At 35.1% G+C, this 26,992-nt stretch overlaps 3 protein-coding genes across 3 annotated transcripts; 1 reads left to right on the top strand and 2 right to left on the bottom strand.

Annotated features, from left to right (window-relative positions):
- Nucleotides 1-276: 276 nt before the first annotated feature.
- LOC111711807 (mRNA-decapping enzyme-like protein) lies at nucleotides 277-16,124 on the bottom strand (the record flags this gene model as incomplete). The annotated part of the gene is given in 17 exon segments (XM_023486255.1): nucleotides 277-393; nucleotides 1,431-1,502; nucleotides 2,411-2,503; nucleotides 3,053-3,092; nucleotides 3,922-3,991; nucleotides 4,482-4,574; nucleotides 5,096-5,179; nucleotides 5,796-5,849; nucleotides 6,011-6,098; nucleotides 7,288-7,357; nucleotides 7,837-7,904; nucleotides 8,579-8,668; nucleotides 12,799-12,886; nucleotides 13,386-13,463; nucleotides 13,967-14,034; nucleotides 14,448-14,540; nucleotides 16,048-16,124. Coding segments are annotated over 17 exon segments (1,308 nt in total), but the record flags the coding sequence as incomplete, so codon positions are not given.
- Nucleotides 9,913-12,018, top strand: LOC111711805 (heat shock 70 kDa protein 1). The gene has a single exon (XM_023486253.1). The coding sequence runs from the start codon at nucleotides 9,985-9,987 to the stop codon at nucleotides 11,914-11,916; it is 1,932 nt and encodes a 643-aa protein (XP_023342021.1). The 5' UTR covers nucleotides 9,913-9,984; the 3' UTR covers nucleotides 11,917-12,018.
- Nucleotides 16,125-16,187: 63 nt separating the features above from the next.
- LOC111711806 (splicing factor 1) lies at nucleotides 16,188-26,213 on the bottom strand. The gene is made up of 11 exons (XM_023486254.1): nucleotides 25,985-26,213; nucleotides 25,149-25,218; nucleotides 24,812-24,924; nucleotides 24,079-24,154; nucleotides 21,841-21,930; nucleotides 21,444-21,506; nucleotides 20,898-21,030; nucleotides 20,079-20,170; nucleotides 19,796-19,853; nucleotides 19,275-19,384; nucleotides 16,188-17,334 (listed from the first exon to the last, which is right to left on the bottom strand). The coding sequence occupies exons 1-11, from the start codon at nucleotides 26,118-26,120 to the stop codon at nucleotides 16,371-16,373; spliced, it is 1,905 nt and encodes a 634-aa protein (XP_023342022.1). The 5' UTR covers nucleotides 26,121-26,213; the 3' UTR covers nucleotides 16,188-16,370.
- Between the last annotated feature and the right edge of the window lie 779 nt (nucleotides 26,214-26,992).

Genomic DNA, 26,992 nt, shown 5'->3' with positions numbered 1-26,992 from the left:
AAACGAGTGCATAAAAGATTCCAAAGAGTGTGTTTTACAAGACCCCTACTTTTCCCAGATGCTCAAAAAGTAACAAAATTTCTGGGATTGTACAACTGTAATGTGGAAAACATTTTAAGTTTATTAGGCTGCAAAATTGACAAAAATAGAAAAATCTGTGAAGCCAAAATGCGAGGTTTGGAAGCAATCTGCAACCTCTGCGGCTTGTAAGTTATTTCGTTGCTCATGGTGACACCACCATCCCCCCTCCCAACTATAACTAGAAGAATAGCTTACCTCAATCATCTGTGTTCTAGTGAGGGGTGAGATACTGGGTTTAGTCTCAACCCCAGTCAGAGCTGACTCTGGTTTATGCTGGGGCTCTGTAGGGGAGTTCTCCAAGGAACTGAACACCTAGAGAAGGGTAGATAGATAAATAGATAGCAGAGATGACTCTGGCTTATGCTGGGGCTCTGTAGGAGAGTTCTCCAAGGAACTGAACACCTAGAGAAGGATAGATAGATAGATAGATAGCATCACTGACATTGTTTATGCTGGGGTTCTATAAGAGAGTTCTCCAAGGAACTGAACAGCTAGAGAAGGGTAAGTAGATAGATAGATAGCATCACTGACATTGTTTATGCTGGGGTTCTATAAGAGAGTTCTCCAAGGAACTGAACAGCTAGAGAAGGAAAGATAGATAGATAGATAGCAGGGCTGACTCTGGCTTATGCTGGGGCTCTGTAGGAGAGTTCTACAAGGAACTAAACACCTAGAGAAGGGTAAGTAGATAGATAGATAGCAGAGCTGACTGTGGTTTATGCTGGGGTTCTGCAGGAGAGGTCTCCAAGGAACTGGACACCTAGAGAAGAATTTTGATATGCAGATCCGGATCCTGGATTCGCACTGGAAAAAAGGGATCCGGATCCTGGATTCGCACTGGAAAAAAAGGGATCCGGATCCTGGATTCGCACTGGAAAAAAAGGGATCCGGATCCTGGATTCGCACTGAAAAAAAGGGATCCGGATTCTGGATTCGCACTAGAAAAAAGGGATCCGGATCTGGGTCATGAACATTTCTTCAAAAATTTAAATAAAGTGTAAATATTTAATAATACAGCTTTAACTAGAATAAAAAGGAATGAAAGTTTTCATCATTGAATCTCTTAATTAGAAACGTAGTTGAATATGTGCCCTGAGCTAGATACATATAATCCCGATCCCCCGTGGCCGTGGGTACTTTTGATTTTAGGATCATTGCTCAATCCCTTTTTCAATTATACTGCGGATATCGAATAAAGATTAAATCTGCAGATTAACAAAAGATCAAACTCAAGCATTGATCTCGATATCCAACTCTGAACATTATCAGAGAAAAAAAAAAGATTTTTATTCCTCCGGTTTACACTGGTTGTGATGTAAAAACTATAATAAAGAGTTTAGGTGATTTACATGAGGTGAAAGAAGAGTATGTCCATCTCCATGTTCTCCACGTAGTAGGTTCAGAACAGATCCGTCCTTGCCCTTAACATTCAAAATACATTTTAAAGGGATTGTTCTTGACATTAGGCATAGATCTGTACCAGTTTAACTTAATATTATTTCTCGGTTCAGATAGAGTTGTATGCAGTGAGTTCTTTAACGTGTAAATATACTCTATTTAAAACAAGACGTATTAGACTAATTTTTGGTTGTTTCCTTCAAAAGAATTTGACCTTAAAAAAACTAATCTCTCTACAAAACCCAATAATTTGGAGTTCTAACTAAATATTCTTTCTTATTCATTATTAGGATTTTAATTCTGAACACTTATCTTTAAAGGGAGTGTTCGCGAAAAATGAAAGGGGGTATAGGCTTAATGCGATAAAAAAGCGCTTTTGATCGCTACTAATCTTACTTCTATCTGTTGCGTCTATAAGGAGAAAATTGTTAAAAACGACTAATACCGAAGAACGTAGCGTCCATACAAATGCAGAAAGTTGCAACATACCCCCTTTCATTTTTCGCGAACACTCCCCTTAAAGGAGTGCCATAGAAATGTATTCAAAGGCACTGAAGTGACTGAAGACATAATTTCAAGTAATCCTACATTTACAGAGCGGCATGGCGATTGTTGAATTTCTAGCTGTAAATGTAATGCCTTTGTTAACATATGACGTCATTCGCACGGAGTATTAAGTGTACACTGTACTGTACATTCAATAAACAGACAAAGGTTTTTCTCTCGTAAAAATTTATTTTTTTTCAATTGTGGTTTTTTTCAAGATAAAAAAATGATTTCTTCTACATTCTTTATCCGAAAAAGGTTTAAGGGTAACAAATTGTAAATCGAACATGCCAATCCTCTCTGTAATTGGAGGGTCATTTAAAATTCCATCTACAGTCCCTTAAAGCAGATCTGCATGAACTCGAGTTTAAGCTCTATTTCCTACCGTAAGGGAGGGACTAGATTTAGATCCAACATGAAGTTGTTGTTTCAGCCTAAAGGATAGATCTCCAATACTTCCCTCTACACTACTAGTATTCTAAAATAAGGTTTAACATTAGGTTTTAGGATTTAGATCCAACATGAAGTTGTTGTTTCAGCCTAGAGGAGACATCTCCAATACTTCCCTCTACACTACTAGTATTCTAAAATAAGGTTTAATTTATATTAGTTAAGATTTAGATCCAACATGATACATGTACACTAATAGTACTCTAATATCAGGTTAAACGATATTGTATAGGATTTGGATCCAAAAAAATAAAGTAAAATTTTGACTTACGTTCGTTCAATCGACCATTAGTTCAAATAATATGACATCACAAATGAGGAAAAATCAAAAACCGGTTTTTCAAAAGTTAAAGAGCGCATCTGTAATCTCTAGAAATTAATCTTGAGATTAGCAAAAAGAGAGGACCATGCATTGATCATGATATCCACTATTCTAAAGTTTTCAGCTCTGATTTATGTTTTGAGAGCAAATTCTTTTTAAAGCAGGTCGGTAGCTTCCGTTTTTTAATTATTGTAACAGTTGGCAAGAAAACAAAATTTAGTGTGCGACCACGAAAAAATACCAAAAAATCCCTACCTTAACAGGACTCTTTTTCACTGGGTCGGGATGCATTTTCCTAAATAGTTTTCATCAATTATCGTGACAAGAATTTTAATTCGTTAAAATCGTTCATTTATATTAATTATCTACATTTGCTTTAATAATTCTGGCCAATAAGTGATTTGATTTGATTCCTACAGTGATGACCAGAAAACTCTGAAAAATAAGACAACTTTTGGAATCAATTTATATCTTAAAAAAGAACATTAGACACAGCAATTGTGTAGTGTAAACAGACCCATTTCACTAGATTTGTGATTATATTAATGTCTAGTAAAACTATTTGCATCAAATACACTTAAGTATTGCTATAATGCCGTCTTACTTTACCACTGTTTTCTGGTTAGCACTGTACATCAGTCTATCGTTCAATGTAAAATATTTGATTTAAATAGCCCAACAAAAATACCAGAAGCGCATAACTTTTTTCATAGACCGAAATTATTTCTGTGGAAGAAAAAGAAAAAATTGAGATATCTAATTTTGGAATAAACTGTCTGTTGGTTGGTTCGGGTTGGATGAGGGGGGGGGGGACTGGAAGGTGTTACAAACTTTCCAAAAGGCGAATTCTCAAGTAATATTTTTAGGTGGCAACTTCCCAAAAGTGAAATTTCACAAGGGTAAGTAAGCCCTTCTAAGGCGACGCAGGATGAAATGGGACCGAGCGCTGCGGCTGTAAAAGGCAAGGGAAGTTGTCGCTTGGGAAATTTTACATTTGGGAAGTTGCCACTTTGGAACATATCCTTGAGAAGTTGCCACTTGGGAAAAGGCCTTTGGAAAAGTACCTAACATCGACTGGAAGGGGGTAATTCGCTTTTTACAACTCCTCCCCACCCCTCCCTCACCTCTGCTGAAGGAGTTGGGGAGAACTAGACTTCCTCTGCTCCTCCTCAATTCTGTCCACGGTCAAAGCTCCTAGAATAACAAATTCAATCTATTTGATCAATTTAATCAAATAAATCAAATTTGATGAATTCGATGAATTTAATCAAGTTGATCTCTTTAGTTCAATAATTTCTTGTCGATCATATCAANTCAATTTCATCAATTTCATCAATTTCATCAATTTCATCAATTTCATCAATTTCATCAATTTCATCAATTTCATCAATTTCATCAATTTCATCAATTTCATCAATTTCATCAATTTCATCAATTTCATCAATTTCATCAATTTCATCAATTTCATGAAGTATATTCAAATTATTAAAATTTAATCAATTTAACTAATTCAACCAATTTAACCAATTTAGCCAATTTAACCAATTCAATCAACTTAATCCATTTTATCCTGAATTATATTAATTATATCACAAATAATGAAATCATCAAGGAAACGGGATTATTTTATCTTCATTTTCTATTTTTCATCGAGTTTGATGAAAATATTTCCTAAAATCCTAACCTGGGCTACGAAGGAGATTGTGTAACTGTGGAACGGAACCGGCTCCTGCGTACGGAGAAAACCCGGTTACAGGGACAGCTCCCATCGCCAGACCTACGCAAAATAATACAATACATGCGTCACAAGATATATACTGTATAGAGCAGACAATATAAGAAGACTGATCATGACTAGTATGGAATTATGATAGTGACTGAAACATTTTGAACTGGACATAAGGAGAATTGGTCAAACCCATGCGATATTGTTGGTCCGACTTTGTGACTTCATAGCTACTCCAGTTTTAATCTTATGCAAAAGTATAAGAAAAGCAAATTTGTTTGTACATTAGAAATTCAAAAAAAAATTTCCTTCTCTGTCCCTCTTATAAATAAAATATAATTTATATAAGAAGATGAATGAATTAATAATGAACCTTGACTGATTTCATTAGTCTGACGTAGCCCGTGGGTAGGGCTTATTAATATAAATATAATATAATTTATATAAGAATGATGAATTATTTATGAACCTTGACTGATTTTATTAGTTTGACGTAGCCCGTGGGTACTGGGTAGGCCTTATAAATGTAAATAAAATATAATTTATATAAGAATGATGAATTATTAATGAACCTTGACTGATGGGCAGAGCTTGTATTACTGGGGGTCCACCAAACAGAACAGGCTGGAAGTTCGTCATAGGAGGACCAAACCCAACTTAACAAAGTTTAAATGATTAAGAAAAATAATGATAATTTTGACAGTTTTACAGCTTGCGTTACTAAATCAATTTACTTCAGCTGTCTTATTGTAGTCATTACAACCCCCCCCCCCCCCCCAAAAATGCAAAAATTCTTAGGGAAACCAAATATTTTACCCGCGCAGGGGGGGGGGGGCTGAGACCCCACTAACCAACCCCCCTGTATACGCTTTTACCCCCCTTGTTCAAAAGTCATATTTATTGGGATTAGAAAGCTAAAAATAATCCCTATAGGGGGTGGGGGGCGTGAAAACATATCAAATCAAATCAACCCCGACAGAAATTAAAATAATCAATGTCCATCTGGCCTAGTACAGTGTGTCCCAAGAAACTTTATAGTAAAAAGACGACTTGAAGGTCGTCATAGAACTTCTTAGAATATCTCCGGTAATATTGAATGCACAAAAAGGCATTTTGGAATACCAAGCCAACACTAGGCCAGGGTTATATTTCGTTAACTGTAAAATTAAAATGCCGCGAATATTTTTAAAGATATAAGACGACCTTCAAGTTAGCTTGCTTCTGTCATGTTTCGTGAGACACCTGTATATAATTAGAAATAAATAGAAGAACCTGGAGCAGTATGAGCTGGAATCCCTGACACGGGTATAGAGAATCCATTTAGTCCTACAAAAATACTTTAATATTTAGAAATCAAAATGGGGTAGACATTTTATTGAATATTTTCGCTCCTTTGGGACCAAATTAAACGTATTTGAATCGCCATTTCAATTTCTTCCTTATTCTTAAACTTTGACTCGGATGTTCAAATTTATAAGTTGCAATACCTGAATCTGAGAGCTGTGGAGTAGCACGGTTTAATTGTGTTGTACTGGCCAGAGCAAAGAAATCCTTGACACTAGCACTGGTTGGCTCCTTCATAAAAAATAAATGAATGAAACAGTACAACAGCAAGGTCAGTAGCAGGGGCTTATACAGGGGGGNGGCTAAGTCCTGTAAAGGTGAATAAGTTTTAGTCCCCTGTAAGAGTTCCTATATACAATATACATTATAAACAGACAAAATATTAGTTTACTAAGAGAAATGGGAACTTGATAAATGCAGAAAAATAGGCAATATTTTCAACAATAACCAAGCAGGGAAAACATAGAATAATTTAAACCAATGACTTAGCTAGGTGCTTACTGCTCAAATTCAGAATGAATGACCATAGAAACCAGAAGAACTGTTTAAAACCATAATTAAATAGATTGATAATTAAAAATCTACCTCTGCCATGAGTTCATGAAAGAATACTATCTACCTCTGCTACGGGTTGATGAAAGATTAACTATCTACCTCTGCTACGGGTTGATGAAAGATTAACTATCTACCTCTCCTACTGGTTGATGAAAGATTAACTATATACCTCTGCTACTGGTTGATGAAATATTAACTATCTACCTCTGCAACGGGTAGACGAAAGAATACTATCTACCTCTACTACGGGTTGAAGAAAGATTAACTATCTACCTCTGCTACTGGTTGATGAAAGATTAACTATCTACTTCTGCTACTGGTTGATGAAATATTAACTATCTACCTGTGCAACGGGTAGACGAAAGAATACTATCTACCTCTACTACGGGTTGAAGAAAGATTAACTATCTACTCTGCTAAGGGTTGAAGAAAGATTAACTATCTAACTCTGCTACTGGTTGATGAAGATTAACTATCTATCTCTGCTACTGGTTGATGACAAATTAACTATCTACTTCTGCTACTAGTTGATGAAATATTAACTATCTACCTGTGCAACGGGTAGACGAAAGATTAACTATCTACCTCTGTTACGGGTTGATTAAAGGATAACTATTTAACTCTGCTACGGGTTGAAGAAAGATTAACTATCTACCACTGTTACAGGTTGATGAAAGATTAACTATCTACCTCTGCTACAGGTTGATAAAAGATTAACTATCTACCTCTGTTACAGGTTGATGAAAGATTAACTATCTACCTCTGCTACGGGTTGATGAAAGATTAACTATCTACCTCTTTTACAGGTTGATGAAAGATTAACTATCTACCTCTGCTACAGGTTGATGAAAGATTAACTATCTACCTCTGTTACGGGTTGATGAAGGTGCTGCTGGGAGATATGATGAGTTTTCCCCTCAGGTTGACTTAGTAATCTACATTAGAAATATAGTTAAATGGCTTTTTTTTTAGATATTTACCTATCCTTCATTCTAGCATTAATTTTACATACAACATAAATAATATTTTCATTCTCACAAAAATGATCTTATATGTTCTTAAAATCTATGGGCTGACATTTTTTGTAGACACTCATGGGTAGCCTGGGGGTGACTTAGGCTAGTTTTCTTCCCCACTCATAAGACATAAGACCAATTTAGGCTGGCTATTCGAAATTTGTCAAAAAAAAAGGTTTTGAATCTATTCTCTGTCCCTACTCCTGATCTGATCCTTATTTTTAAACATTATGAACATTGTTTTAAGAGTTGAGAAAAATTTACCAATAATGAGCCTTAGAAATATTAATTTATGAAATATTTCTCATCATGAATTCAAATTAGTATTATCCCAACATATTTAAAAAATAAATTTTAAGGTGTGAGTGTTTTCTTTCCACAAATTATTGACGTGTTACCTGAGCAGATTTTTTCCTTCATCAGGACGAACCTCGACAGTTTCAGACTGCTTCTTCTTCTCCGCATTCTGCATCAAATAATAATTAAAGAGATTCTTCACTTAAAAATCGGCATTTAAAGTTTGTAAATCTGTCCGATATTAGGTAAAAGTTCATCTAAGAAACAAAAAAATATTGTGAAATATCGCTCGAGCAAACATGTAAATTTCATATTTAAAGGGTTGAGAATAATAAAATTAATGAATAATGTCGCCTATTTATGCATAATTGTTCCATATTTTTGAAATACCATATCTTCGAAAATTTTCCATAGAAAAAACTACACCATTAAGATTAGTGTATAATGTATATCTTTGTAAAAAAAAAGTCAGTGTTCCATTTCATGCCCAAAAGCTACTTCAAAATAAGAAAAAAAACCACCATTAATTTTGGATAGTTTAGTCAATTAAAGTAAGTATTTCTTAAAGTTTAATGCAAAAATTACAAAATAATGTGTTGCAGGAGAAAATATTCAAAAACTCCAAAAATAGAGGTGGGAAGAAAACACCATTCACCAAGACACATGGAAAAGAAAATTTTGGATAATCTTGTCAATTAAAGAAGGTGAATAATCTAATTCAAAGTACAAATGGTGTTACAGGAGGAAATATTTAAAAACTTGCAAAAAAGGCGGGAGTATTTTCCCCCAAATTCTAGCAAATTAAAGTCACATTTAATCTAACAATTTGAATGAATGGTTAACCTGGAGCAACTGGGAAAGATTTCCACCGCCTCCTTTTCCTCCTCCTCCGTTCTTCTTTCTCTCTTTTTCTTCCCTCTCTTCCTCTACTTCCTAAAGAAAATCAAGAATTAATTTATCTAAATATATATATATTATATATATATGGTAGAGTGTATATATATATACATCTCTTGTTTCTTTCTTCAGCGTATGCTATTTGTTTCAACATAATTCATATCGGGTTGCAAAGATAAAGGGATGAAAATAAATCTGAGTTCGTGGCAAGAATGAATGAATGAATAAACAAGTAATGATAAAGCAGTAAAAGAATAACTCCATGTAAGAAGAAATAAAAAAATAAATAAATAAATGAATTCATTAATAAATGAATAAAGGAATTAATAAACAAATGAGATGAAAGTTATAAATGAACAAATAAATAACCGATTTATTAAATAAATGAATAAAGGAATGAATGAGTAAATAAATGAACGAATTAATGAATACATGAATTTATTCGAAGAATGAATAAATGAATATTATAAAAGATTAATGAACGAATAAATAAATGAATTTACTAGCGTTGGAGTATATTCTGGAAGAGTCGTGGCATATTTGCGCCAGTAACGCATTCAAGAAAGGATAAATGAATGAATTAATGAATGACTAAATGAATGAATAAAAATACATCTGAATTTACTAGGATTGGAGCGTATTTTGGATAAGCCCTGGCATATATGCGCTAGTAATGCAGTTACTGGAGAAGGACTTTGAAGGGGGGAGAGCGGCTTACAGGTGAAAGGGGTTATGTTAGGGGGGGAGGAGGAGGGAAAATATTGAAACCATATCTGTATCTGTATCTGTATCTGTATCTGTATCTGTATCTGTATCTGTATCTGTATCTGTATCTGTATCTGTATCTGTATCTGTATCTGTATCTATATCTATATATATCTCTATATCTATATTTAGGCCAGATGAAGGATGGATTGGACGGTAAAAGATGAAAAGAAAAATATATTTAAACTATGGATTATATTTTCATCATTATTCTAATGTTTACAGTAATTTTTTATAATATTTGATTTAGATCTAAAAATCATCGTTGACTATTCTTTTTCAACATTGTAAAATAATTGATGTTGTATAATGGTAGTGTTCTAGAATATTCTAGAAAATACATCTACAAGTCTCCGCCGCAATATCTCTCGACCAATGAGAGGCCAACTCTACTCCAACGACCAATAAGAGAAGAGCAAATATTCTAGAAAATTCTTCACGGGCAGTTCATGCACTAGGAGTATTTGATAATATACTAGAAAATTCTTCTTGAGTATATACAGACAAGACCTTACTGCACGATCAGTTAAAATTCAAAACTTGCGATAAGAACACAAGGCACTTTAACACTACAACTCAAATTCAAAATGGTGAAACACGCTGCTATTGGAATTGATCTTGGTACTACCTACTCCTGTGTAGGTGTTTTCCAACATGGAAAGGTGGAAATCATAGCTAATGATCAGGGGAACAGAACTACTCCAAGCTATGTAGCATTTACTGACACAGAGAGGTTGATTGGTGATGCTGCTAAAAATCAGGTTGCCATGAACCCTAACAATACCATCTTTGATGCCAAGAGGTTAATTGGCAGGAAGTTTGATGATGACACTGTTAAAGCTGATATCAAGCACTGGCCCTTCAAGGTTGTGAACAGTGGAGGTAAGCCTAAGCTTGAGGTGGAATATAAGAATGAAAACAAACAGTTTACCCCTGAGGAAGTGAGCGCTATGGTTCTAGTGAAGATGAAGGAGACTGCTGAAGCATATCTGGGTTATCAAGTCAAGGATGCTGTTGTTACTGTTCCAGCATACTTTAATGATTCACAACGACAAGCAACCAAAGATGCTGGAGTTATTGCTGGATTAAACATTACTAGGATTATCAATGAACCCACTGCAGCAGCTATTGCTTATGGTTTGGACAAGAAGAGCAGCTCTAAGGGTGAGAAGAATATTCTTATCTTTGATCTAGGTGGAGGAACCTTTGATGTTTCCATCCTTTCAATAGATGATGGGATATTTGAGGTTAAAGCTACTGCTGGAGATACTCATCTAGGAGGAGAAGACTTTGACAATAGGATGGTTGAGCACTTTATCCAGGAGTTCAAGAGAAAGCATAAGAAGGATATTTCTGGAAACAAGAGAGCACTCCGAAGATTGAGAACTGCTTGTGAAAGAGCCAAGAGAACCTTGAGTTCAGCTGCTCAAGCAAATATAGAAATTGATTCTCTTGCTGAGGGAATTGATTTCTACACATCAATCACTAGAGCAAGGTTTGAAGAGCTCTGCTCTGACCTGTTCAAGGGAACCTTGGAACCTGTGGAGAAGGCACTGAGAGACTCCAAGCTTGACAAATCCTCCATTGATGAGATGGTTCTTGTAGGAGGTAGTACCAGAATACCCAAAGTTCAGAAACTCCTTCAGGATTTCTTTAATGGTAAGGAGCTTAACAAATCCATCAATCCTGATGAAGCTGTTGCATATGGAGCAGCTGTGCAAGCTGCTATTCTGAATGGGGATGAGAGCAGTGAAGTTGGGGATTTGTTGCTTCTTGATGTAGCTCCTCTGTCAATGGGTATTGAAACTGCTGGTGGAGTTATGACTGCTCTGATCAAGAGAAATACAACCATTCCAACAAAACAGAGTCAAATCTTCACAACATACAGTGATAATCAACCAGCTGTGACAATACAGGTTTATGAGGGAGAAAGAACAATGACCAAGGATAATCATCTCCTGGGTAAGTTTGATCTGACCGGTATTCCACCAGCTCCCCGGGGAACTCCACAGATTGAGGTTACCTTTGATATTGATGCTAATGGTATCCTAAATGTATCTGCTGCTGAAAAAGGAAGTGGGAAGCAGGAGAAGATCACAATCACCAATGACAAGGGAAGACTATCCAAGGAGGAGATAGAAAGGATGGTCAATGATGCTGAAAAGTTCAAGGATGAAGATGAAGCACAGAAGAAGAGGGTTGCTGCTAAGAACAGCCTTGAAGCATACATTTTCAACATGAAAGCCAGCTTAGACCAAGACGAAGTGAAAACCAAGCTTTCTGCATCAGATATCTCTGAAGCCAAGAACCAATTGGACTCCACCCTGGCCTGGCTAGACAGGAACCAGCTTGGAGAGAAGGAGGAGTACACAGAGAAGCAGAAGGAGCTAGAGAATAGTCTGAAGATGATTGTATCTAAGCTGTATGAACAGGGGGGTGCAGGGGGAGTAGGAGCTGAGAGTTGTGGAGCTCAAGCCAGACAAGGAACTAAAGAACCAACTATAGAGGAAGTGGATTAAATTACTGTATTTAAAGATCTCACTATATAATACCATTAAATTTATGTGCTATTAATGTATTCTGTAAGTCAAATTTTATTCTAAATAAATGTTAAAAAACTATTCATTATTTTTGTCTTTTAATTGAAAAGCTTTCGTAAATTAAAATAAAAAATCTAAATCACAAAACATAACAATAGCTGCTAGTTTAATTACATAGCCTGAATTTACAGTTAAAAACAAAATTGGTATAGATTTTTGAATATTTCTTATCGAGTGCATTGAAAATAGTGTACAAAGAATTTATAAGAGTATTCACAAGTAAATTAATATAATTTCACTGATAAATTATTCATAAAAAAAAAATATTTCTTCACATTAAAATTTACACAAGCATAAAAAATAAAACAATAAGAAAATTTAAAAGGTTAAATAATTTATAAGGGCCTAAAGTAAATTAACACTGACAAACCTTTACAGGTCTTGGAGGCCATTGTCTAGGTGGGTTTCCTCTCTATTCTACTTATCCTTTATGGTTAAAGGAACTGTAAGCGTAATTTTAAGTTGGCAATGCCCAGCTTACATGCAAAGGTGCAAAGGATTAAAAAAGTAGAAAATAACGTCACTTTCTGACTAAACTGTGTAAAGTTCTGATAATGTGCATGACTTTTGCAAAGAACCCACAAATAAAAATAAACAACTTATACTTTGCTTGTCTGTCTATTTTTTAAACCGATAAGAGTCAAAACGGCTGAACTGATTGGGCCCAAATTTTTTATGGGACCTCACATGATCCCAAGAAAGGTTCCAGGATAAAATCTAAAATAAATCCGCGAACAGACTAGAGCTTTTTAAGGTACAGTTGTGAATAGGATATGCCCTACAAAAACACCAAATCTGTACCTTTACAAGCAACTGAATCTTTTTCCCAACTGATTCACATTCATTCTTGGAGAAGAACCAGATTCCTCGGATATCTGCTGCACTGTTCCTGATCAGAGAATCAATTATTTGATTAAATAAATAAATATCATTGAAAAAGCTTATGATTATTGATTATGAGGGGGCAAATTAATATTTAGGAAATAGGTATAAAAAAGGGTAAACAGCTTGTTATTTAAATGAAATACCATTTTTGATTTTCTCCTAAATCCCATCTTTATAAATTATAATCAAAAAATAAGCTAACAAAAAAGATACAGTTCGCAAACTTGTCTAAGTCTAGCTTTCCTCCTTGCCATTTAAGCAACCTTACATTTATAAAGAGACATGTACGATTGACAAGGGTACCACTAATTTATGAGTTCTCCTTCTTTCTTAAAATTGACCGGTTTCGGTTCTCTATGAAAGTGAAGAGTGCATTTTTTCCAGCAGACAAAAATAAAGAAACTTGTCAGAATTTATCTGCTGAAATAAAGGGTCACCGGTGTGAATCAGACAGATCACTTGAAATTACGCCTACAGTCCCTTTCAACAAACTTAGTACTTACTTGTAGAGTAGAAAGGGTGGCTGTATCTGGAAATCTAGCTTACCGGTCACTGGTTCGACATGGTTCTCAGGATTCAACCTTAAACAACACAATATTAAGGAACATCGTAATTACCCGAGGTTGCCCGTGACAACCAGTCTTCAGTCTGTTAGGCTGCCCTTTATTTTTCAGTTTATGTTGCTGTTTTCCCCCCTGATATTTCTGTTTTTCACTCGGCAGAAGACTACCCCCTGTGGCTGTGTCTCCACTGTTGATCTTAGGGATGAGCCATCTTTAATCTTTAATATCCAACATCTATTTAAGTGTTCCGACAAATTGAATTTAATTAAGAAAACAAACTGATTACGTTTAAGTAATTAAATTCAGTAAAATTACTACAACTAGATTAATTTAGTCTACTCATTCTGTGCTTCATTATTGGTTCAATGTTTATTTTGCATAAACCAAAAAATAAAAGTAAATTTTTTCCATATCGAATTTTACATATTTACTTGTTCTTTTCGCAGATTTCAATGTGTGATTTTGCAGAGTTCAATGAGGGAACATTGTGCAGCCGGGAATCATGAAATAAAGATAACAACCTGTTCATAATTGTGAAGCAATATTTCGGTTCGGCCTCTCGTGTGAACAAAAACAGAGTACCCTCCACCTAGTAAATTAAAATGTTACATTTTTTTCCATTTAGTGCTAAGGTTTTATCTAATCTTGAATCCGTTTCAATTTCAGTTGAATTTTTTTGCTTACTTGTTTAGAGAAAAAATCGTGATCTATAGTAAATATAAAATGGTACAGACTAATAACAATCGAATACTTAATGTAAATAACTATTTTTGAATGAAATGTTATCAAATAAGACCGAATTTGATGGACAGTTTCTGAAATGTTATTAAAGTTATTCTGAATTCTACCTAATGTTACCAAATGTTAAAACAAAAAAATGTTACCGAATTTTAACGTATGTTACCGGTAACCAACTCTTACTTAGTGCTACGGAAATTCTACCATGGATATGTGTTCTACCGAATTTTTCCGAAATTCTATCAAGTATTACGGAAATACTACCTCAGTTTTCTCCCACTCTGATCTTTCTGAGTTGAAATTGTAGAGTGCAACATTACTGCAGCTTGTCTCTATACTCTTGATGTATGGGTCAACCTGTACACAAACATTATCATTAAAATATCAATCATTGAAGAGTTTACCTATTTTAAAATGTAAATTGGGAAATTTTAGTTATAATCCCCCTCTCTATCAAATACGACTTTCATTCTAGAAGAACAACGGCCGAAAAATGTTTCCTAACAATGAAAATAAAATTTCCTGACCAGTTATAAAAAAAAAATAGAACTGCAGTTTATCTATTTAGAAAACTAGGATTCCAGGGTGCTTCGCGCGTATCTTAGATTTCGACTTCAATTTGTTGCTCTTTTACTGAATATTTTTCATAGAGTTAAATAAGGCAAATTTGTAAAGTTCTGATCCTCCATAACCTTCCCTAGGGTCAGCTGATTTTCCCCCAAGAAAATTTAACCCAAACGGTTCAGAAAATAGGGAAATTGTAAGAAATTAACACTACTAAGTTAGAAAAACAACGACTTCTCTCACAAGTACTGAAATAAAAGTTAAATGGGTTCCGTTGTGACATGACTGGAGGGTTACTCAAAATTGAATCTGCAGTCAATAATAAAATGAGAAAAAATGGTATCTAAAGTGCTTTAATTAGTTAATATCTTTATTGTACAAAACTGCAAGGGGACTGCCACTTTGACCAGTTCAATTCCAGTGTGGGAGCATTTTATGAGCATTCTAATTTGTGTTTTAACTTACTTTCCCGTGATTTTATAAAGGGTTTTAGATCACTATCTCTCTAATTTAATCATAGTTTCCCACCTCGTTAATACTGAATTCATAATAAAAAAATCTTTTGCACGTAAACCCCAATTGTTTTTCTTTGTTGAACTAAAGCATTTTTCAAATTTCCTCCCGTTTCCCATGTTTTTATTCAGCTTTGAATGATTCCTGAACAAGTTTTATCTTACAATTTTACAAATCCAGTATTACAGGGGAAACTAGTTCCAAAACTAACACTTGGCCCATTTCTACCACTGTTAGAAATGGGCCAAACCTGCAAAGTTATCTTAAAATCCAAGCCGAGTTAAACAAAACTACACCATACATTTATTAATATTGGCTTAAATTAATTATTAAGACAAGCAATGTCAACTTTTATAACTAATAATAAGGTGTAAGAAATAGTTATTGATTATATTGATTTCCATTTTCGAACAAATCCCTATTTAGAAACAATTAACGATAATTTAGAAGTAATTTAGTCTTCATAAGATAATTTTTCCTTGCAGTGATTTAATTTGTAAGTTGTGAGAGTGAATTTTGTTGCTAATTGTGAATTATACTCAAGAACGAGAAAGTGGGTTTTGTCTCGAAAACGCGACAATGATACAAATTCAGGATTTGTTCGAAAATAGAAAACCTGAAATTGTCATGAAAACGTTCTAGGGTTTTAATATAAAAAACTCCTTTTATAATTTTATTGAAATTGGACTGTGATCCTAAAAACCCAAGTCATTCTAACTCAGTGTTAGAAATGGGCCAAGTGTTAGTTTTGGAACTAATTTCCCGTGTATTAGTGATATAAACCTACCTTTTTTAATGCTTTCAAGTTGATTTCAACTTCTGTCGACATTTTATACTCTGAAAAAACATTTTTTATCAGTTGCACTGAATGTCCATAAAAACATTAAATTGTTCAAATATTTTGATTCATCGATTTAACGAGTAAGGTTAACAGATAAATTTAAGTTTTATTCGTTAAATGCTGAAAATTTACAATACTAGAAAATAAAGAAGCGGAATAGTCAACTTAACGTCCAAAAACTTAGATAATGCCTTAATCCGGAAACAGGAGAAAATAATGTGAACATCAACAGAAAACAGAGGGGCGAGAACAGGGGTGTGGATGATCTCTTAGCTGGGTGGAGGGGGTGGTGGAGGGCCGCCTAGAAGCCCGCTCAGATTACTGTTGCCGCCGCCCTGCCATTGGTTGCCGCCGCTGTTGGGGGCTGCCCAGAAAGGCATGGGATTGTTACGAGGCGGAGGAGGGACAGGAGCAGGGGTACCGTTACCCCAGCTGGGAGGTCCACCCCAGTTCCCCTGAGGTCCACCTTTCCCCCCTGGAGGAGGTGGGGGTGGAGGTCCACCATATTGTCCCTGGTTGTGGAAATTCTGTTGTTGCTGTTGGCCACCGTGGTTCCAGCCCATACCTGGTGGGGGGCCACGCTGCTGAGGTGGTCCGTTCCAGTTGGGTCCAGGACCACCAGGACCTCCATGACCACCTGGACCTCCATGTCCTCCTGGACCTCCATGTCCTCCTGGACCTCCAGGACCACCTGGTCCGCGAGGTCCCCAGTTACCAGGAGGTCCCTGACCCCAAGGTGGTTGTTGTTGTCCCATGGGGGGTCCATTGTTCCAACGGTCGTTATCAGGTCGGTTGTTCATTCCTCCGCCCATAGGTCCTGGTCCAAGCATCCCACCAGGACCACCAGGCCCACCTGGTCCATGCATACCCGGTCCTCCAGGACCACCCGGTCCATGCATACCTGGTCCCCCTGGTCCTCCAGGTCCCATGAGCTGAGGCCGCTGATCAAACTTGCTAGGACGCCCTCCGCCACCACCCATAGGCATGTCATTACCAGAGGGCGGAGGAGGCGGAGGTCCCTCACCCAGTTCCGCCATGAGAGACATATACTCTCTATCTATCTTACTTCCAGGTTTCGCATCCGTGTTGGGTCGCATCCCAGGCCTGGTCTGCTTACAATCGCTTGAGATATGACCCACCCCACCACAGGCTGTGCAGGTCACCTGGTTCGTGACATTCGCCTTGTCCTGGCACTGCCACGCCTTGTGGTTATCCGCCCCGCAGTTGGTACACCTGGAAGCAAATACATATCTATATATAAATTTGGCTTGTCTGTTTGTCTGTTTGTGTCCAATAAACGTCAAAACGGCAGAACCGATTGGGCCCAATTTTTTTGTGGGACATCTAGGGACCCCAGGGAAGGTTTATGAATGATCAAAATTTTGAATATTTGTCTCCATCAAAATTCGATCGTTATTAAATTTTTAAAAATTTTGAAAATCCACGAAATTTTTTGTGAAAATCCGCGAATTATTTTGTTTTGTTTTACGATGTACACAAAGAGAACATGTTCACAATTAATTTAGAAGATGGGCGCGAAGCGCCCTCTAAGGCTAGTATATATATAAAGTTGTAATCTCTGTTTGTCAAGTTAGTTTGTCCAATCATATCTCAGAAACCCATTGACCGATTTGTCTCAAATTTTGGTTGGGGAACTCGGGAGAACCACCGGAATGTTCTCATTTTGGCTTTAAGAATCCAAGTTTGGTGTGTTTACTTATAAGGAAAAGGAGCTAAAATCGTAATTTACGACAAAGCGATAATAAACGGCGGGACTACCTATGACAACCCTTGGCAACGCTGGGTTTCCAAATTAGTAAATTCTAAAACTAAAACTGATAATTGGACAAGACTCATGAAACATTTTGTTTCTAAAAATACAAATTCAAACATCTAAGATGTAAAGAAAAGGTAACAAATATTTATTCTAGTGTTTTAATCGTTTTCTCCAATTTTGACATTTTTTGTATCTAAAATGAAGTCAACTATGTTTGAAAATATACTTCCATCTACGTTAGATATTTATATCATCAATTGGACAGACCTGCGAAAAAAGCAGCTCATAAGGGCTAAGAAGGGCAAATAATTTTAACGTCTCGACGGCTGAACCGATCGGGCCCCCCGGGAGAGAGAAACCCCCGGACGCCATGAGCCCCGCTATGCAGACACGAGCCTCCCGGATTTGTTAGGCAGACCGAGCCTTCACTATGTAGACTTTGCCTCCGCTATGCAGACAATGCCTCCACTATCCAGTAAACGAGCCTTCACCATACAGCACAGCTTTTTTTAAACCATTGTTTTATGTGTAATGAAAAATTCCAACAATTTTTTTTGACGTAGTGGCACAAGAATTTTGCTAAAGATTAGAGTTATTTATTGTTAATATGATTAAAAACATATATGGACTCATAAAGTGGTTTATAAGATTTATACTAAAAGTTTAAACATTTCTTACGCAGAAAAGAAGATATTTGGAGAAATATTTCTTGAGTAAATTTAGTTTGTTTGTTGTAATCTTTCATTTAACCAATACCTTTCCCTTAAAAAATGTTAAGATTTAAATAAATGATAAAAATTTTCTTTATTTAATTTGACCTACAAAAAAGGTGTCGCTTAAATCAAAGATTATAAAAGATGACATGAAATTCAGTTTAATTTTTTCCTCTCAATACTTTTCTTTTCATGTAAAAAAATGTTTAAAGTTTTATATACCACTTTATTTGTCACAATTAGGCACTATTTGTGATAATTGATAAATAATTCTCTCCTTTGAACAACCTCTCTTGCCACTGTGTTGAAAAATTTTTAAAAATCTTTTATTTAAACTTAAAACACAAGTTTAAAAAACCTCCTGTATTACACAGACACAATTCTATGTATTGCGCATGCTCATTTCTGCATAGTGGAGGCTCGGTCTGCCTAGAAATCTGGGAGGCTTGTGTCCGCATATAGGAGGCTCATGGCGTCCGGGATTTCCCTTCCTCCTCCAGGAAAGGATAATTTATGAACAAAATGTCAATTCGATTGTTATTAAGTTTTGAACATCCACGAAAACATTTTTAGTGAATTTTTTTATTGTTTTACAATGTTTACAATTTACAAAGAGAAAATGTTCACAATTGAAATAGAAGATAGCCTAGTATATGATTAAAATGTATAAATGTGTTTCTTACCTGATTTGTCCATCCTCCCGCAGAGTACCGTTCAGTAATGCGAGTTCTCTCAGTTGAATCTTTCGAAGTTCATTGGATCCCTCGGGACGTTCAATCCCTTCTTGGATTATCTGGTCAAAAAAAAGGATTGTTAAAAATACAATAAAAGAATACAGCATTATTTGGGACAATGCAAATCCTTTTTTTTCTCTGACCAAAATTAATATTATGTATAATTTTAAGGCACTTATTTATTCAAAAATTACATGTTCGTTTAATAAATCTGTCACATGACTATTAAAATAAGAAGTCCCTAATAATTGACAAATTTTGGGAACCCAATTCTAATTGAACATTGATGATTTATTTTTTGAAAATGGTAAATTTGGTTGACAACATGTAAATACTAAAAAGAATAACTGATAATTATAAAATTTTAAATTCGGATTAGTTTGATACATATTTCTTTCATTAGCAATTGTACCCCACCGTTGAAAATCATTGCCCCCCCATNGTGTTATTTTCCCAAGGAATGACATTACCTGCATTACCCTCTTTACAGCACGTTTCACGCATTCTGGATCTGTGGAAGTAACATAACTAGAAACAAAACAAAGAATTAATTTCAAATAGAACAATATTAAACAATCGTAATTAGTAGTTCTTAAAATTGTGAAATTATCCTTGTGAGCTCTTACAATCTAAAAAAAAAGGGTCATGAGAGGAGCGCCGACCTCTACCTCATGGTTAAATAACAAAAAAGATACTACTAATAATGACGATAATGATGATAATACTAATATCATTAGATAAGAAAATACTAACGCATGAAGAGGTTCGTTCTCCCCTGGGAGAGGTTGTCCGTTGTTTCTTCCCACCTTTCCTTCTTTTACACTTCCTTTACCGCGGATTATTATCTAAACAATTATTGATTGAAGACATTTATTTCAAAACTATGTTGCTAGGGAACCAAGCGTTGTCCAGGTTACTCATAGTTACTACAGCCGTTTACCCGCACTTGGTTGTTAAATACGATTTGAGGTATTTTTTAGTAAGTAAGTAAGTACGTAAGTATCTAATCTTGAATTCGATGGGCCACCAGTCAGTCAATCAATCAATCAATCAATCAATCAATCAATCAATCAATCAATCAATCAATCAACCAATCACCAACCAACAGTAAAACAAAATAATCTTTTTTTGAAAATTTTTTATTTATTAACTTAACGAAAATGAATTTGTTTCCTTTCCTTAATTCAATACGAGGTTAACCTCTAATTCGAGTTCAGTTTAGATGTCGCCTTTTTCTACTTGATTATCAGCCCGTTTTAAAGGGAATGTAAGCGTGATTTCAAGTGTCCTTCCATATATAAAGGGGCGTGCCCGATTCACAACGTTACCCTTCAAACCTTTGTCCAAACAACGATGAGGTAAAAACCCTCATTTGTACAGCTGAAGCTTGAATGCCGGGAAACTCGAGGTTACAGTGTACACTGTAATTTCCGCAATGTAAATAATAATATCTACAAAATCCTTGATCAAGCAAAGGTTTATAGGGTATCGCTGTAAATCAGACATGGCACTCAATAAATGGAAAGTTACTTGGAATTACGCTTACAGTCTCTTTATGGATGACTTATTTACCTTAGCCCCTGTTTCCTTCTCTAGAGACTTGAGTGTGTTTCCCCTGGGTCCGATGATCAGCCCCATGAAATTGATCTCTGGATGACCGTCCTGAGGGATCATCACCTTGTCCGACACCTTGATCATCGGTGCCCTGGAATACACCATTAGTATTAGTATTCAGGGGTACATTTCGAAGAGAATTGAGGTGGTGGAGGGCCGGAGGGGGGACGTAAAGTTTTTTTTCATGGGTTTATACTTGATTTGAAGCCTAAAAATAACGTATTTTCACAAATTCAGCAAAATCAAATGTAAGGTTGGAATCTTTTCTAAATCTATTTTTTTTTGAGAAGGGACTGAGGGGGGCGCACGTTTTAGCAACTTTAAATAAAGGATATCTCTTTAAGACCTATATTTTACAGCCAAGCTGCAAAATATTTACATTTATCAACTAGCCAACTTCCCAGGTAAAACAAGCTCCAAGCCACGCATTTCGATCTCTAAGCTCCGAAATGTGCGGCTACTGACGACCTCCCCGCCCCCCTCAGAACTCGGTGTAAAATCTACCTGTAATCCATGGGAGCCTTGAACTCAGGATTGAGCAGCATCATCTTCTGTATAGCTTCATGTCTACGAAACACACAGATATAAAGGAACACAATTTAATATCCAATTTACAACATGTATCTAATAAAAGATGTGGAAGATACCGTCTTATTCAAGCTTGATAAGTATTTAGCTCTAAAAATCTTCCTTACAGCTTTTGTAGCATAAATCCAACAGAGCAAAAACAGTTAAAAATAATTCGTCTAAAAGAGAAAAAAATTGGATATTTCATTTATTTTTGGTCAGAAAAATTTTATAAGGGTTGCAAATAGAAGACTCCACTCCAAAATCTCTGTGATTTCACATTTATAAATAAATACATTTGAAAAATCAATCAATCAATCAATAAACCTTCTACCTCGACTCCTCCAGCTCCTTCCGCTTCCTGTACTCCCTCGTGTTCATCCTCTTCCCGTCAGAGGAGTAGACGGGCTCCGGACTGGGGGACCTAGACATCCATAACAGTTAGTTAGGGAATATACAGGGGTATATATTTCATTGATTAAGTAAACCCCCCCCCCCCGAGTTCACTAAAACCAATTTATGGGTATGATACATTTTTTATTGAGTAAGCAGTATCCAGGCGGGGGAAATCTTGCCCGTTGATGTTTTATCTTTTATTTTTCCCTCAAATCTTCAGGAAGGGGGAGGGGGGGTAATTCTGCGAAATATATACCCCCGGATAGGCAAAGATTAGGTCACTGGTACTCATCAACCAGAGTAGAACTAAGAGGAGGAGGAGGAGGAGGACATTAATATTGATTAGAACCGGTTCATTTTTTACTACTCAGGAATACCGGGCCTTGTGTTCACAGTAAAACTAATTCCTAAGCTGTCTTAATACGTCAAAGTAAACTGTAAATAAGCCCCCCGCCCCCTCCCCATCCTTAGTTCTACTTTTCTTGGTTTGACATTTATCATGGAGTAGTTGTGGATAGAGAAGGTTATATTCATGTTGTGCTGTCTCCAAGGACCCTATCTCAGGGACGGAACGATTTATAAGGCTGCCTTTTTTTTCTTTGAATTTTATAATTAAATTACATGTATTAAATGTATTTTTTAATGATTTTTTTTCTATTCTTTTAGGAAATGCTAGCAAAATTGAAATGGGTATAGGAACCATAATAATAAGCATGTTGAATGGTTCTACATTTGCCTATATCCGATTTATCTGCAAACATGCAGTGTATTCCTTCATGATTCAATTAAGGTTTATCGATTTCATTTTCACTAATCCAACTTAAGATCTTATTCCCAATGACATGAGGTAACTCCATTTGATTGGGAAAACAAAAATTTACAAGACTAAAACAGGGATATTTAAAAAAAAATTGTTTAAGAAAAAAATATTTCTAAATAAACCAAAAAAAAATGAGTAATGTTAATACAGTACCAGTGCCTAATCAATGTAAATAAAGATAAATATTAGGATGTCTCAAAACATGAATTAAGAATTTTTTTTTTTTTATTGTAATAAATATTTCATAAATAATGTGGGAATAAAATCTAAATAAAAATAATATTATTGAAATTAAGACACCCTTTTATAATTGGCTTAATTCAATAATACTATATTACTTATTGATATTGATTTAACTATATAAAGTGTTGTAAAAATAATAACTGTGTTGAAATTCCGAGTCTGAAAAGAAAATTCAGATTAAGAACAATATTATTTTATACAATAACATGCTGAAGACATTATTTTGAAATTATTTAACATGAGATAGATGATATATACTGTATTAGTTTAAGGTTGATTAAAAGGTCAACTAATAGGTCAAAAAATGCTAATTTTAGCTCTTCGGTATGATAAGCTATTTCAAGTCTTGTTTGCCTTTGGCTTTATGTTAACCACTCTATAAGTCATTTCCCTATGTTTTAATTTCACGTTGTGTTTGAAAACCTGCCCCCCCCCCCCTTCCACTTTCAACCTTGATTCAAATACAGATATCGTTCAAGGTCAAATTAATGTTTTGGGTGTAGGTCAAGGATGCGATGTGTATCCCTACACATTATTTAGAAGTTCTCCGTCATCGTCTCATTCAGAAAATAATCAATATATCAATAATTCTCCTCCCAGCGTAAATAAAAAATATTATTAATTAATATTATTAATAAAAAGCTCAACATGAAATCAATTCTTTCAGAAATAATATTGGTATAATTATAGTAATTAATATATCAATATATTGAATTATTATAAATAGATAATATGATGATATAAAGCTACAGAAGATTCACATTTAAAATAATAATTCGTTGATTTGTCAAGAAATTAATGGAATGATCAGATAAAAGAATATACAACGAACAGAGAAGTTTACAAACAGATGTAAAAAGTTTACAGATATACAAAGAAGATATGACTATATAATAGCGATAGAAAAATAATAATAAAGATAAAAATACAAAACTATTATGAAGTTAAAACATAATATGATCGATATCCATTATCCAATATCCAGTTACGTGCAATATGGAGGTATTAATAAACATTAATTTTCTATTATAATATATATAAATATCTTAAAACAACAATTTTGAAGGAATATTATCATTTTTGAGCTTTTTATGGATACTTATATCCTCGGACCTATCCTCCGGGTTTGGTGGTATCCCGAGGTCGCCTGACCTCAACTTCCGGCTCGCATCCTCTATTAGCAACTGCACTGAAATAGAGGTTACGGGCACAGAGGCCCAGTAACACGTTAATTCGGAAGAACTAGAAGGAGTTAAAAATAAAGTATCACAGGGAGAAAAAAAAAAGTGGAGAGGAACTTTGGGACAATGAATCTCATGTAAAAAAATATTATTAAAAAAAGAAAGTGAAAAAAGAATTAAAACAGGAGGAAAATGTGTGTAAAACTGAAGGTTTAGGGATGGAAAAAAGATGTGGTAAAGGGGAGGAGACTCAACAGATGGAAGAAAAAAGTGAAAAATTTCAAGACTGAGAATCTCAAGTAAAAGAATATTCAATAAAAAAGTGAGAATTAAAACAGGAGGAAAATGTGTAGACAACTAAAGGTTTAGGAGAGAACAAGAGTTGTTTTTAAAGAATTTAATGTAAAAATGTTTAAAACTTGCGGGGACATTGACGATATTAAGCGTTTAGGACAATTCCTGAAACTGTCCCTAAAAAAAGGTTAAAAAAGATTAATTTAATTAATCCTGAAATTATTTGATTAAAACCTAAAAGTCAAATTAAGACCTGAAATTTTATTATTTTACGTTAAATCCTGAAAAAATTTAGATTAGGATTAGTAAGACGAGCGTTGAGAGGGAAAAGGGGAGGGGATTAATATGCGGATTAACGGAATTATACTTACAGAGATATGCCTCTTCCTGCTGCTTGGTCAATCCCGCCGGGATCATGGTTGGTAATCCAGGAATACAGGTCTTAGACGCCTCATTCTCCCACCTGGACTTACGCTTCTTCTTCCTAATACATTTAAACGATGTTTATTTTCAAAATAGTTTTTTGAAAATATGCTGGGAAAACGGAAAATTGGACATCAAAAGACAAGTTTGTTCTTCATCCTNCAGTTTGTTAAGAACTTGAGATTAAACTACATTCTTCAAGACTATCCAAGGTATAATACATTCAGTTTGTTAAGAACTTGAGATTTAACTACATTCTTCAATTAAAACCATTGAAAACGCTACCTTTCTTCCCGGCCTTCATCTTTATTCTCTGGTCTACCCTCTCTAGTCTCGACAGTTCGCTTCCGGTCACCTTTTTAATATTTTTTTTATTTTAAATATTGAATTTTCAATCAACATACAACAGTTTTGAAGGACCAAGAACAGAAGTTTTCTACGGTTAACACTCTATTTCAAAAGTTTCAATGAAAAAAAGACCTGTAGAAATAGATTTGAAGGTATACTATGTAGTTTATTTGAAATTTACTTTGTGTTAGCAAACTTCGAGAAATGCAATTTTACATTTCTAAAATCAGTTTGAGTAAAATTATAATAAAATGAAAATGGCAAAGATTATGAGTGCAATATTATATATTACTGACTGAAGGGCCCGGCGTTGCCCGTGGAAATTTTTAACAACATATCTAATTTTACTAAGCCTATAACACCCCCGACCACCCATGAGTGCCCCAAAAAAATTTCAGCCTAATCTGTCCAGCCGTTTGGCCGGCTATACACAACACATATATGCATGTCTTTCTATATTATATAGATAGAAGATATACATATATATTTCCTGTTGTTAACAGCTCTTATACAAAATAATTACTTCTAAATTTAATGAAAATATACAAGTTCTCATGTTGTACATGTATTATAATTAATAGTATAGTGTGAAAAGCAACTAGTGCGTACCCTAATATAATTTATTCTTTTAAATTGAATATTACTTTTTAAAATTCAAAGAAGTATGAAGAATTGACATGAAGAACCAAACACATAAAGATTTAAGTAACAAGAATTAAATTTGAGAAAAGATTGTTTAATCAATGTAGAACAGAAAAAAAACATTAATCTACCAGAATCCTCTCCACCCTTAGAGGCCATGTAACTAGGGTTGAGGAGAGAGCCCCCTAAAGCCCCGCCGCCACCAAGGGGCCGACGCACCGATCCTAAGGGTGCTGTGTTTGCTGAGCCTGACATGTCTCTTGGCATTTCCCGTTGGCCGACTTTTTAAGCGCCTGAAAATTGCAAAAAGATGAGGAAGATTAGTACACATTGGTTTGACCAATTTAGGTACAATTGGGATTGAGAATCCTTAAGCTGAGAAAAAACACAGAAAAAGGGGAAAGGTGGGAAAAATTATATAAGTAAACAATTTGTTTTTGTTTTACTAAAAACTGACACAAATGATGCCCATTTGCATATTTCATTCAGATTCCCAATTGTATTTAAATTAGTCAAACTGACCTTCCCATATGCGTTATTTTTAAAGAACGATTTTTGAACCCCTCCTCCTATCAATTATGTACGCATTTCCTTACAGCAGCAGCGCTCGGCCCATAAATTGTCTTAACCTAACCTGAACCTAAAATGATAAAAATTTAAATAATAATTTTGCTGAAAATTAGTGGTCATGTACAAAATTGACAGGAGGACTGGAAATAATGTAAATTTATCGTTTTAACAATTCCACTCTGCTGGCTGCCAGTGCAACGGTAGGAGAATCACATCACTTGCGCAAGCATCAGAAGAATGCTCCGTACATTTTGAAAATAATGATTCATCAACCAAACCATGTTACATCATGGCAGATTTTCTAAACTTTAAAATTCTTTCGATATTGAACGACTGAAATCCTTTTAAGGATGAATTAAAAATAATTTTCCTTCATCTTAAAAAAGAATGTATGTTAATTTTCTTAAATATCAATGGGCGGATAAATTGTAGTTCTATTGATAAACTATCCTTAAAAGCAAAGACGATTTCTTAGTTTAAACCGGTTTTTATCAAAATTGTCAACAGCTGATCTAAATAAAGGGGCAGCATTATTGAAAAGAAAACAGTTTGGAATTTTTAATGATGAA

The sequence above is a fragment of the Eurytemora carolleeae genome, unplaced genomic scaffold (genome assembly GCF_000591075.1).
Source record: "Eurytemora carolleeae unplaced genomic scaffold, Eaff_2.0 scaffold1185, whole genome shotgun sequence".
NCBI classification, from domain to species: domain Eukaryota; kingdom Metazoa; phylum Arthropoda; class Copepoda; order Calanoida; family Temoridae; genus Eurytemora; species Eurytemora carolleeae.
The sequence above is the reverse complement of the archived record's forward strand: the minus strand, read 5'-3'. Positions and strand labels throughout refer to the sequence as shown.

Coding starts and splice junctions, on each gene's coding strand:
- LOC111711806 (XM_023486254.1), bottom strand. CDS start 26,120: ATGCCAAGAGACATGTCAGGCTCAGCAAACACAGCACCCTTAGGATCG. Junction 21,507..21,840: donor AAGGAGCTGGAGGAGTCGAG/GTAGAAGGTTTA, acceptor TGTGTTTCGTAG/ACATGAAGCTATACAGAAGA. Junction 19,854..20,078: donor GAGAACGAACCTCTTCATGC/GTTAGTATTTTC, acceptor TTTTGTTTCTAG/TTATGTTACTTCCACAGATC.
- LOC111711805 (XM_023486253.1), top strand. CDS start 9,985: ATGGTGAAACACGCTGCTATTGGAATTGATCTTGGTACTACCTACTCC.